The following is a 13,169-nucleotide window of genomic DNA, read 5'->3' as shown; positions in this document are numbered from 1 at the left end:
AGATTTAATTAGAACAGCACAGATGTTTTCATTCCTTTGTCCTACTTTTCAGTAATGCTCACGTCTCTTCTTCCACTGGAAATTAAAACAACAAACCTTATGGCTCGATCATGACCTACACTTTTTCGTATCTGCTGTCTCCCATCGTTTCCTCTTTGAAAAAGCCAGAAGGAAGTCAGCTTCACCAAGGCCACAAATTGTTTTTTTTCCAACTGCACCCTTAATGCTCCCCATACGGGTGTAACTTATTTAGCTACTGAGCACCTACGTCAGTAATTTGCAATTCTGTGTCCATAAACTATTCAAACATGGGCCTGCTCCAGCTTCCTAAAGACAAAAGCAACACATCCCAAAAAAATCAAAAGAACCGCATCTGACACTTCTATCAGTTGTTACACTGTGAAGTAACAACATCAGAGCACCTTGTATTTTTCTACTTTATTAAAGACAACTGAAAGGCAGCTTCCTCTTGTAACTCCGGATAATTATGATATTCTGAATGGCTGTGAATTAAAACCTACCAGCCAACCCTTTTGCCCTCATGGAGAGGAGAAAACGTTCAATAGGAGTAGAGGGAATGGCCTCACGTTGCACCAGGGGAGGTTTAGGTTGGAAACGAGGATACATTTCTTCTCAGAAAGAGCAGTCAGGCATTGGGATGGGTTGCCCGGGGAGGTGGTGGCATCCCCGTCCCTGGGGGTGTTTGAGGAAAGGTTGGACGTGGCGCTTAGGGACATGGTTTAGTGGGTGACATTGGTAGTAGGGGGATGGTTGGACCAGATGATCTTGGAGGGCTTTCCCAACCTTAATGATTCTGTGATCTGTGAGCTACGCAGTATAAGTAAAACACTGAGGGTCATATCATACCTCTCCCCAGGCTCGTCTCTGAGGACACGGAGCTGGCTGCAGCACTCGCAGGTGGGTTTGTACTCGGGGGACCCACACTAGCAGAGGGCCACGGACAGCCCCAGCGCCTCATCCCAAGCAAATGGCTTCAACAAGGCAGCGGGCACAGGGCTAAATGCAGCCGCATGTGGAAGGGCACGGCTGTCTGCGGCTCCAAGCAGAGCCTCATGTCTCATCTTGGCAGCAGCCAACGCAGGACAGAGGCGGTCTTGCTGTTGTCACCAAGCCGCGACCAAATTCTACCCCTCTGAACCCCACGCCCAGCCTCTGCACGGCCCCGACCTCCCCGACATGGCGGCGGGGAGGCGCCGCCCGCCCTCACCGCGCTGTCGTAACGGCGCCGCGCTTGGCGGCAGTGCCGTAAGGCGCCGCGGGCGGCGGAGCGGGGCCGCCATGGACCGGAGGAAGAAGCCGCTGGACGTGGCCGCCTCCTCGGTGAGCGGGCGGGGGCGGCCGGGAAACGGACGGGGGAACCTCCAGCCTCCCGAGGAGCCTGTCGCTGGGTTTATAAGCTGCGTGAGGGCGGCCGGGTGCCCGCTGTTTGGTGCCGGCCCCGGTCCCCCCTGCACCGGGCACCGAGGGCCTCGCAGGCCCTGGAGGCGCCTCACAGCCCGGCGGGGCGATAACGTGGGCGGGGGGGACGTGGGCTCCTTCCCCGGCCTGCTCTGAGGTCCCCGCCGGGGAAGGTTCGCTCAGGAGCCGGGGGGAGGCGAGGTGCTGGGCGCTGGGGACCTGGGGACGCCCCGCCTGGTGAGGCCGCTGCGCTGAAGTTCCATGTAAAACAATTAGTTGGGTATAGTAGGACCGTTTTTTTTTTTCACTGGAAATGCACTTGCTGCTTCGTATGGTAATTGCTGTGTCTGCGTTGTTTACTTACTTGTCTTTTCTGCCGCTGATGTAGCTGGTAGACCTCAAAGCAGAACTCTTCCGAAAGCAAGAAGAATTCAAGAAAGAAAAGCTGTTGAAAGATGCTGGCATCTTTGCAAAGCCCAAACCCCTTAATAAGGTAGAAATATATTTCCATTGCTGTTTTTGTCATTCTTTCTCCTTTAACTAAGGCAGTTCACATGTGTTGAAGTCTAAATACATAAGCATTCAGAGCTGTGTTACTATTCAAATGTTAGATCTTTAACACAAGAATGTTTAAATTTCTATCAGCTCATTTAAAGATTATATTCTTGTGCACAGCAGAAAACTCATGCCTATCTAAATCATCTCTTAATCTTCAGTCCTTAGGGAGCTTTTGTAATTACAGCAACAGATGTTTGTTTTTTTCACTCTGGTAATTTGTATGCTTCCCTGAAGGATGGAAGGTGAGAGACTCTTCCAGAATCACTGAACTTTCTTGATAAATGCTCTGCTGCGTGCTCCTCTGTATCGCAGTGTATAACAACGAACGCACAGTTCTCTCATTTTACTCTTTACGGCACGTTTTCTATTCTTTCTGTGGCTTTCTAGTAGTAAAGTTGTCATACGTGAAGGACGTGAAGCATTCAGTGTTACACTGTGAGCAAGCAATCTGATTGTGTTTTATATCTAGAATGAAGGTAATAGAGAATAGAAACCGTACATTGTTTTCTTACTAGTTAAATAATCAGAAAGATTGTTTGTGTTAATTATTTTTCTGTAACCGCTTTGCTAGAATAGATTTTGTCTGATTTCTGAGTGCCTTCTTGTGCTTCTCAGCCTGTTCTTGCCTATCATGTTGTATGGCAGTCTGTGTAATTTAGGACAGGCTTGCTGTCTTGTACAGCACAGCAGGTGTAATCTCAACACAACTCAATCGCAAAAAAGGTTATTTACCAGACCTTCATGATTGATTTGCACAGTTTGCATTATGGAGTTGAAATCTTTTTCAATCTTACTTTGGTGTTTTATTTGTTATTACAAAATTGTATTCCCCAGAAACCAAGTATCTGGAACAAACAAAACACAGGAGTTGCAAATCGAGCTGAGAAAGATGTTGAGCAGAAGGCAGAAGAGGATCAAACGTTAGATAAATCAAGGTAACTCTTAGGCTCTGTAAGAAAGGAATGCTTTGTAGAATTTGTTTTTCAATGTTTAGAAAAGCACAATGAAGAAGTTACACGGATATTAGACCAGCAGTTCTCATTAGACCAACAGGGAAGACCAGTATCAATTCCATGCTCTTTACCAGGAATGTACAAACTGCACGGCAGCAGTCTGGTGCTCTAGGGATACCTGCCCTTCCTGTATCGTAACTGTCTACGTCAGGTTACCGCTTTTGAGCGCCCTCTTTAGAGGTGAAATCCAGGACAGTGATGCGCCAGAATTCACGTTACGAAGTGTGTCTTGGACTTGACAGAAAATGGCTCACTCTTTTTGCAAGATTTGACTGATAGTCTAAATGGGTTAGTTATACAATAAAATATACAGTGTAACCCATTTGCTGTTTTTCTGTAAGCATCTCCTGGCTCTTCAAAATTGTCCTCTACCATTCCAGAAATTAGTTACGGTTTTCTCCTCAGTTTCTAAAAATAAGTGTATCTCCATGTTATTCCTTCCTTTTTCCTTCCTTCCATCCTTCCAAAACAGTTTTTCAGTGTCTCATTCCTGCAAATAGTGGTCTCATTTCCAGTATTTATCTGACAGGCTGTCGTAGCTTCATAGAGGTGGAATACTAGTGGCTTCATATTCCTGTCTACTTGATAAATTACACTAAAGGTTACCTCTGTAATTTTATTAAGATTATTTTCAGTATAAACTCTGGAACTGGGTATCTGTGTATCTTCAGAAGCTTCAGTTAAGGTTCAAAATAAAAAACAGGCATAGCTCAGCTTCTAGTAAATATTTCTAGCGCTCCTGGTACTTCTGTGTCCCGTTCACCTAAGGATGAATTGGTCATTTTGAGCTGCGTTTGGAGTTGATGGGAATACAAACATTTAGGGTGTTTTTTTTTTTTTCTTTCTCAGGAAGAAACTAGAAGAGAAAGCCAAGCTGTACGAGAAGATGACAAAAGGCGACTTCCCAGGTGAACAAAACTAATCTGAAATAATTATTTATGTGACATAACATAAATACTCATTTTAAAATTTAAATTACTAAACTTATTTTATAAAAAATAAATAATATACGTAATAGAGATACAGATACAAATTTGTTTCAAAAGTACTGGTTGGCCTTTCTGACTATCTAGTGATTTACAGCAGCTACACTGAATTCACTGCTTACATGGGAAACTTTTTGGATCTGTTATACAGAGTGATTAACAAAGGTTATTTTGCTATGAAAGAGGGAAAAAATATAGGTACTAGAGAATATAAAATTGCTTTTTGAAGGGCAGTCTGTCCTAGTAAATCACCATGAGCTTGTTTCAGTCTGCCAGTCATTAAACAGGTAGAATATATTCTGTTTTTTCAATACAGAATCTTAGAAAAACAAAATTAATTTATTCTCCATTATGCAGTCTTTGCATTTTGTTGCTGATTTTCTATCCTTCATTCTAATTGTTGGGCTTTATGAAGTGCAGAGGAGTGGTAGGGGAGTCTGGCTGGTTCTTGTATGAACGTTAGTCATGCAGCTAATAGGGTTAGAGAATTATAATCTGTCCCTTTCTTTTTCACACATGCAATCCCTTGCAAGAAGTAATTATTAAAATAGAATCAAAATCTCCTTGCTATTAATCTCTCACGTTGTCTTTACTAGTGTCCATCTTTGCCAAACGTGATCTCACCACTTTTCTCCACTTTTTAAAAGTACGCTAGTGACTGCTTGCTGCCAGCATACCAAATTCTGAGCATCAAATCAGTATTTGAACTGTTGTGTAACAAACCCTGGACTTCTGAAATAACTAATAAGCAGAGAATATTTTAGTGCAAAGACTGCAACCTTTTTTGTAGTCTACAGGAACAATTAATTGCTTTAGAAAAAGCTCGAAGGCTGTATTCAGAAATAGAGGAGCCAATTTATAGCTCCAAGTTTGTTTGGTCCCAAATGAGATTTAAGTATTCCCCAGAAGTACGGTCAGGGGCATTGCTGGCAGCTGTAAAGTTGATTGCGACTATTACGTATTGATTTTGTGTTCAGTTCTGTTCTTTTCATGGCTGTTCTCTAAGAATCGATTTTCTGCCTTAGATGAAGAAACTGAAGATTTGTACCTAGTGGATTTCACTCAGAAGATCATAGACAAACAGCGAGAAGTACAGGAACTGTATCAGAACGAAGCTGCTAAAAAGACTTTAGAAAAAGAGATGGATGATGAGGAAGCTGAACCAGAAATGGAAATACCACCACCAGAGGACCCAGACGAAGAATGGTTGGTACTACTGAGTGGGGTGATGCATGGGAAAATAACTCTGTTCCCCAGAATATGTGGAGTGACACTTCTTTTTTTGATTAATGTTACACATTGAGAAGAGGTGGTAATATTCTCTTATTTCATGTCTTGTTAAAAGACAATCCTTAGTGTTAATTTTCCATATAGGTAACACTGCAATAGAGTCCTCCTACAGGATTTTGTGAAATATCAGTCAGGGAAATGTACTGTAAATGAGACATGGTGCAATATCCTCTCATTTTCTTGCAAAGTTTATGGGAGTTCTGATTGCAGTATTGATAGGATTTTATACACTTTGGTGTCTTGCACTGAAGTCTACTTTAGCAAAACGTTTTTTTCTTACATCTGTCTTCTTGAGTTGTGTGGGATTTACAAAATGAGCATTTTTGTTGTATGACCTCCTCATAAGAGGGAAACTCTGGGGAAAAAAAAAACGTGATTTTCCAGCATTTCTTCTACTGTTTAACTACAAAATTGCAAATAGCCTGCGGCAATTTTCTGTGACATTTCAATAACTAGTTTTTCAACCAAGATATTAGGATTAATTATGAAACCAGTCTGACTAAACATTTTCTTAGCCAAATTGTGAAGAATGCTTATGGAACGGAGATTTTAATTCTGGTAATCAGTTTAAAACAGCAATTAGCAAAATGAAAAAGAGCACACCAGTTTTCCAGTTTATTAGGCCACGATAAGATTAGCAATGTAATTTTTCAGAATAAATTGGGAGAATGAATCCAGGCAAGGGACCAGAAGATTGCTAGGCTGGAAAGGCAGATATACCTATTACTGGTATCGTACTGAAATTCAAGATGAAACTATCAGTGATCCGATGATGGGCTCAAACTACTTTGTGTTCTCATCACAGTAAGTTTCAGAATCTTAAACCAATAAATTTTACTGATCATATTGTGCTTTTCTGTCATTGCCTATACCTCACTTAAATGACATACATTATTAATGCATCATCCATCTCGGTGAGGCCATTTCCTAATGAGGGTGCTGGCATAATTAATGCAAATTAGTCTGCAGCTATATCTTTACTATAGAGAATGCAAGTAATTTTTGCGTGCGTGTTGTTCTTTTTTTTTCTGATGTTACATTATATACTCCGTGCCCTTTCTTATTATACTAAGCTCTGGATATCCGTAGAAATTATGTAAAAATGCTAACTTACTAAAAGCACAGATCTTTAAAAGCTTGTTTGGGAATTAGATTGCCAATCATACATTTTCAGCTGTAATGTTAATTCTTTAAATTGGGATAATAGAGGCCACCTGATGCCAGAGAACTTCCTAGAATTATTGGACAGTAAGTACAGCTCTCTATCAGCTTTTTTGACAACTGTAAATTAAGTGTTCAAGACTATAAAGAGCTGTATAAGAAGCCCAATATGTGCTTCAAAGGAACGCTTTGAATTTTAGTCAGCTTTTGTTGTGCAAGCTGAATGAACGCTATCAGCCTATTCTAAATGAGCTTTGGACTGATAATTGAAGTATATTGTAGCAATTTCATATCTGCAAGAAGCCAATGCTTCATCATTATTTTCACCCTGGGAAGCAAGTACTAGAATCGGTTTTATTTTGGTGTGAAAATTGATATTGTAACTTTTGAATGTTTCTTTACACCACCTTAATATCAAGGCAAACAGCTGGCTCAAAGTGGGGTTGAGTAAATACCTGTGATAAAACTGTCATAGGCCCTGTTCAGAGTGTAGCCTCAGAAGTCTGATCATTGAACAGTAGAAGGAACTGTCATACATGGAGAGACGATGAATACTTTTTGGAAAGTGTCACTGCTTCTGTCTTCTGGTTAAGAGTTCTGTAATTCTGAAAATAAAAGTTGTGTGTGAAATTTCCTTTGCTTTCGTTACAGGGTTGATTATGTCGATTCCTTAGGCCGATCTAGACGCTGTATGAAGAAGGATTTACCAAGTCTGCTTAAAATGGATCAGGAACTTCAAGGGAAAAGGTTTGGTTTCTTTCATGGAATTACATGTTCCTTGCAGTATTTAACATAGTTATTTTTAATGAGAAGGAATAGAGGTTATGTTTTGTTATCGCATTCCCAATCCAGAATCGTTGAAGCTACTTCTTTCTCTCTGTTTACTGTAGGCCAGCTTCTGCTGATTACTACATTGTGCCTTAAAAAATAGCCAGAGTAGTTACAGTGAAACTGTGCATGACAGTGGCTTTATCAAATTTTCTATTATAAATTTATACAGTATTCCAAGGCTTCTGTTTGTTTCACTTTGGCAGCTGGCAATTGGAATATGTGGCTGGTGTACTGTTTTTAAATTGCAAGAGAACAGAGGCTACGGATATGAAATAAAAGCATAAATGAAATTTTTAATAAACTACCAAGGCACAATATTTGATGGAAATGCTGACGAAGTCTAAGACCTCACTTATAGACTACAGCTTGTAGAGAGGAGTTTTAATAAACTGATTTAGCAATCTCTTGGATATCTGATGCATCTCTTAAAACTGTGGTCTTTTTATGCAAAGTGTATTTTATACCTTCCAGAAAATACCAGAGAAGTGATTCCTGGTTCTCTTTAATCTGGAAACTTGATAATCTTTTAGCAAAACCAATGGCATCATGACGTTCGAAGTGAATTTGTTATATCTCCATTTGTTTGGTTTTTCTCTTCTGTTACTTAGGTGTTTAACAGCTTTTCTGTTAAAATTATGATGGCAGCACTGAGAATTGTTTTCAGAAAATAATCTAAAGGTACCTTAATGGAGCCTTTACTGCTGCTAAAGTGAAAATTCTTTCACGCTGGCAACTTATTAGTGTTTTCTCTCTATTTTAAATGTAAGATGGAGAATATGGGTGCTTTGAAATTGCAGTCTCTGGATTTATATCGATGACAGTCTGTCAGCAAAACCTTCTTTAGTTAAAAAAATAATCCTGCTGCTTCCCTTGAGAAAACAAAAATATTTCCTACATTGTGTACCAAACGTCATGGACTTCTGGGGTAAATGGCTAGCTTTTTGCTCTTTCAAATACCTTTCATTTTCTTATGTTAAATCTGAAATATTGTTATATGTGGTTGCTAGCATCCCAACAGATGCAAAAAAAAAAAAGTGAACGTCATTTCTCGTTCTGTGCTTTGGTAAAGATTTCATAATGCCTCCAAGAAAGGATACAATTTGTTTAAGTATCTTACTAACATGTTCTACTAGTACCGTCTTTTAGAAGTGGTTTTATATTTGTCTTTACCTTGTACCATACTCATCAATGTTGCATCTCTAGGTGATGCCTACAGTGATCTGTTTTGTAAAAACTGCAATAGAGGATTAGACACAATCATAATTTAATCGTTTGATGCTGTAGAACCAGTAACTTCTGCTCTATAATAATCCCTAACTCTTTTTTTTTTTTAATTAGACTAGACCCTGATGGGAATACTCTGCTATCTGAAGATATGAAGAGAGAACTTCAGAGACAGCAGTGGGAAAAAGAAGAAGAAGAAGCCCTCAGAAAACCCATGGGACCCATACATTATGAGGACATCAGAGAAAATGGTATACTTCCATAGTTTATATCATTTATCTTCATGTAGATACTGGTTTTAGAGGAAGCAAGGGAAAGTTGTTTTTTATTGCCTGTATGGCCAACTTTAGGTATGTGTTAAATTACATTTGTAATAACTGTTCAAACTACCAGGACATTCATCTAGATTTATCTTTCATCAAATTGTACTTTTCTCAAATGTATTTTTCAAATTTGATTACATCCCCCAGTTTTCTCCTTCAGGAAGCCTCACTTCATGCATCATCTAAACAAGCCTGTTACAGCCATAAAAAATAGTGTGGCGTATGTTGTAATTCAGTGCCTGAAAGCAGGGCACATGGTGCTTGTAGTTACTGTCGATTGTAAACGGAGTGTAACTTGAACTTCATTAACTTTTTCTTTTCAGAGGCCAGGCAGCTTGGTGTTGGTTACTTTGCCTTTTCTCGTGACCAAGAGCTTAGACATAAACAACGGGCAACACTGGATATGCTGAGAGAGCAGGTATGAGTTTAAAGAGCAAATTGCAGTGTAAGAGCATCCTAGTTTCAGTAGTCACCATCTTTGGTTTGTTGTAGAAGTCTTACACTCAGTGATGCCTGCATTTAACTCCAAAAAAAATTGCCCTCTTTTTCCCTTTTGAATCATGGTACCTGAGGATTGCTTTTATTGTTTAGTGAAGGAAGACGTGTAGTTGATTATAGTAACACAGGAAGATTAATTCATGTTTTTTCTGTACTGTTTAGACACTTGATCAAAGAACTAAACGTGAACAGATAAAAGAAAAAAGGAAGGCAGCTCTAGAAGCCAGGCTGTCTAAACTTCGAGCACGGAAGGTTAAGAAATTAAGGGAAGATGGGTTAGAGGAAGAGGCAGCAAAACTGGAGAACGGAGGTATGATTAGTTGCCTTTTTAAGTTAAGTACTTGCTGTTTCATCTTGTACCTGATCAGTGAGTGGGCAGGCATCCTCTAATTGATGTAAGTTTGGGCATTTAATATATTGGTATTATGTATTTTATATATACAAATAGTATAAATTAAAATAGCGAGAGTTCATATAACTGTGTGTAGATATAAAATCATGCCAGAGAGAGCTTAATAGTGCTGGAAGAAATGTCATGCGTAGATGTAGTCCTTCTTGGATTCATGTCTGACAGCAGGAATTGTGCGAGTTGAGCTGTTGAAATTGTACTGGCTGTTTTTTAAGATGAGCAAGATAAAAATATTAGCAAGCTGATTCTGATACCGTATAACATACGCTCTTACAATTTTAGTGCAGTCTGTAAATTGGACATACAGCTGGCTTTTAGGATTTGGGATGATGAATTTGAGTTCTCTGCTGTCTCCTGTCTGACACTACTAGATACTTGTATTGTCTATCTCCCACTGTAAATCGTAGCTGATATTTAACTTGTCAGAATCCTAAGCAAGCGATTTAACTGTGAAGTGTTCTGGAAATGACGAAGAGCAGTGTGCCACTGCTAACTGTTACTATTGTTCCGAAGAAGAATGTAAATTGTTTTCTCCAGGATTACCAAAGTGGAGATGCGTGCTAATGTTCTTATTTTTAACAGTTTTCTAGTTTAAGTATAATACTCAGCACATTCATTTTTGGGTTCTTAGGCAACATATTTTGCAGCAGTTTCTTTGATACAACTAGAAAACTAATGAAGTGTCTCTTGGTAGATGGGTCTCCTGATTATCTGGATTATCCATTATCTTTTCTGAATTAATATGAATTAATTTTAAAAAAAAAAATCCTTATTCAGATGCATTTCATTGTTGAATGAAACTAGATAACTACTATAAGCTCTATAAATGCAATTAACTGTTGCTTCTTATTCTTCCTGTGAAATTCATTTAGGAGATTTTTATCCCGTTACTAACAAAAACTATTCTCTCTTTCTGCAAAGTAGAGGTGAAAGATGCTACTGGTCCAGTACAAGCTGAACAGGAGGCTCCGAGAGCTACCTCAGCAAGTAGAAAGGTAGAGGTTGTCATCCAGGAGAGAAGAGATACAAAGCCTGGCGTGCCTTATGTCCGTGAGTGGGATAAAGGCAAAGGTAAGGAAATACGGATTCAGAAACACTGTTTGGAAGCGGTGTACATACTGCTGACTTCATTTCTGCTTTGAGACAAAGTATGGTAAATCTGAGAAGCAATAGAAATGAAAACTGAACAGATTTTTACTGTTTTTATAGAGTAGGTTTGGGGGATCTTGAATCATCTTTCTGTTGCAATGCTTCAGAGCTATTCTTAATCAGAAGTCAGCAGCTGTTAGAATAATTAGAATATCTACCACTTCTGGTGAAATAAAGAAGTTACTGGTTTTTCCTCATGCACCCTAAAGATATTACAATAATCTCCATTTTCTAGTAATTAAGATCTTAGTGCTCTGATTGGTTTGTATTTTGATTCAGCCCTAACTAATCAGCAGTTTTTCATAACCTATGACCATGTTGTTAAAGGATCTGAAAGTGACTAGGATGAGTCACACAGAGGGTAGTGGTTATCTTTACTGCTCAATAGTTTAGTTTCTTTTCTGTAGAAAAGGTAGACTATGAGCTTAGCCAGCAATATAGTACTAGGTGAAAAGGAACTTAAATGGCTTTAAGTAGCTGCATCTTCTGTGTTCCCTCCTTTCTGACTGATCTTCAGACACTGGAATCTGTATTTAAACTATTTTCCCTGTTTCTAACAGAACTGATGTTTGGACAATGGTCAAAGAAGCAGGAAGAACTCAGAGATGAACGAGATCCAGAATTTGCACCACCTTCTGATTATTTTGTGGGACAAAAGAAAGATGATGATTACAAAAGCCAGAACTTGAACAGTCCTAAAACCACCTTTGAAAAGCCGGAACCAGAAGCTTCACAGAACCAGCAGAAACCATCAGTGCAGGCTGACACCAGCAGCACTGCAGTTGTGCCACCGTCAGTGCAAGCTTACAGCAATGATGTTCAAGATAAATCAGCATCAGCGGAGGCCTCTGGCAGCGACAGTGAAGACGGGTCAACATCAGAGACTGACAGCAGCGATGATCAGGAGGGGCTGTCGTCAGCGCACGCTTACACCTGCGGTGCTCAAAACATGCCGCCACCAATGCACGCTTACGGCTATGGTGCTCAACATGTGCTGCCACCAGTGCAGCCGTACGGCTACGGCATTCATGATATGCCATTTCCAATGCAGACTTACGGCTACGGCGCTCAGCACATGCTGCCACCAATGCAGGGTTATGGTTACAGCGCTCCAGATGTGCCATTTTCAATGCAGGCCTATGGCTATGGCACGCAGGATGTGCTGCCGCCGGGGCACAGCTGTGACTGCAGTGCTCAAGACGTGCCCCCGCCGGGGCACACCTGCGACTGCAGCACCCAAAATTTGCAGCCGCCAGGGCACACCTGCGACTGCAGCACCCAAAATTTGCAGCCGCCAGGGCACACCTGTGACTGCAGCACTCAAGATGTGCCACCGCCTGGGCAGTCATACAGTGGTGACACTCAAAATCAAGCACCACTTTACCAAAGTTTAGATGATATGCTGTCTTATTACAGACAAGTGACTTGAACTGAGCAAAATAATAAATAAGAATTGTAATTTAAAGAACTAAAATCAAATTCTGTCGGCAAGAATATTTTCCTACATCTGGAAAAAATAGATATCTGTAAGTAGACTGAAATAAATCTCCTGGAGACCTAAGCAATGTTACATCACAGCTGTACTTTTTCCCTGTTGGTTCTCTTTTTTTGTTTTTCCCCTCTATTAAAATTCTTTAGCATTGCTTATCTAGTTTAGTATATGTTTTTATTCTTTTCCACTAATGCCTGAACTTTGGGGTATAGCTTCTGGTTTGGAGGTACTACAAGTTCAGTAATATCTGTAGAAACAGTATGGAAAGGGCAGGCTTTCTGCTGCTAAATACAAACGTTTTAAGGAATGTTACCTACATAATCTCCTGACTTCAGAGACGGGAAGTACAGAATGTTATCTAGCGATAGTTGTGGCGAGTACTCCGCATGGTCATAATGCCTTCTGCATTCCTGAGGTCTGTATATAACTTGTAATTCTGTGAAGCAGATCAGAGTTGGAAAGAGGCACTGCAGAAATCAATAAATAATGATGGTAAGACTAAGAATAAAAGCTTCAGTGAAGTAGAAGCCTTGACACCTGAAATTGCTGTCTTACTGGTTTAGAAAATGCTCTTAGAATTGTTCGAGTACATTCTTCTTGCATTGTATATGCGGCTTTATTTTATTTAATACTTTTTCTTTCCTAAAAGCTGTTAATTGTGGTGATTTATATATAAAAGCAGCCTGACCTCTACCAAACAAGCTTTTTTATTTCAGAATCTCAGGAAATGACAGTAATACGTACTTACCATTTAGAAAATTTTGATTTCTGAAGGCAATTCAAATACCTCCTATTTGTATTTTAAAAGCTCATAAA

General features: G+C 39.8%; 1 protein-coding gene across 1 annotated transcript; it reads left to right on the top strand.

Moving 5' to 3' along the window:
• The first annotated feature begins 1,237 nt into the window (after positions 1 to 1,237).
• On the top strand, positions 1,238 to 12,504 carry CCDC174 (coiled-coil domain containing 174). The gene is made up of 11 exons (XM_035546694.2): positions 1,238 to 1,341; positions 1,808 to 1,912; positions 2,812 to 2,912; positions 3,840 to 3,898; positions 5,002 to 5,182; positions 7,079 to 7,174; positions 8,597 to 8,733; positions 9,129 to 9,223; positions 9,466 to 9,613; positions 10,637 to 10,783; positions 11,422 to 12,504. Exons 1-11 carry the CDS (start codon positions 1,300 to 1,302, stop codon positions 12,288 to 12,290), a joined length of 1,980 nt encoding a protein of 659 aa, XP_035402587.1. The 5' UTR covers positions 1,238 to 1,299; the 3' UTR covers positions 12,291 to 12,504.
• The last annotated feature ends 665 nt before the right edge of the window (positions 12,505 to 13,169 follow it).

This window comes from Cygnus atratus, chromosome 10 (assembly GCF_013377495.2).
Source record: "Cygnus atratus isolate AKBS03 ecotype Queensland, Australia chromosome 10, CAtr_DNAZoo_HiC_assembly, whole genome shotgun sequence".
NCBI classification, from domain to species: Eukaryota; Metazoa; Chordata; class Aves; order Anseriformes; family Anatidae; genus Cygnus; species Cygnus atratus.
Note: the sequence above shows the minus strand (reverse complement) of the source record. Positions and strands in the feature narration are given on the sequence as shown.

Excerpts from the sequence above, each read along its gene's own strand:
- CCDC174 (XM_035546694.2), top strand. The coding sequence starts at position 1,300 with ATGGACCGGAGGAAGAAGCCGCTGGACGTGGCCGCCTCCTCG. Across the intron at positions 8,734-9,128 it reads TGAGGACATCAGAGAAAATG|AGGCCAGGCAGCTTGGTGTT; the intron begins GTATACTTCCAT and ends TTTTCTTTTCAG. Across the intron at positions 9,614-10,636 it reads AGCAAAACTGGAGAACGGAG|AGGTGAAAGATGCTACTGGT; the intron begins GTATGATTAGTT and ends TCTGCAAAGTAG.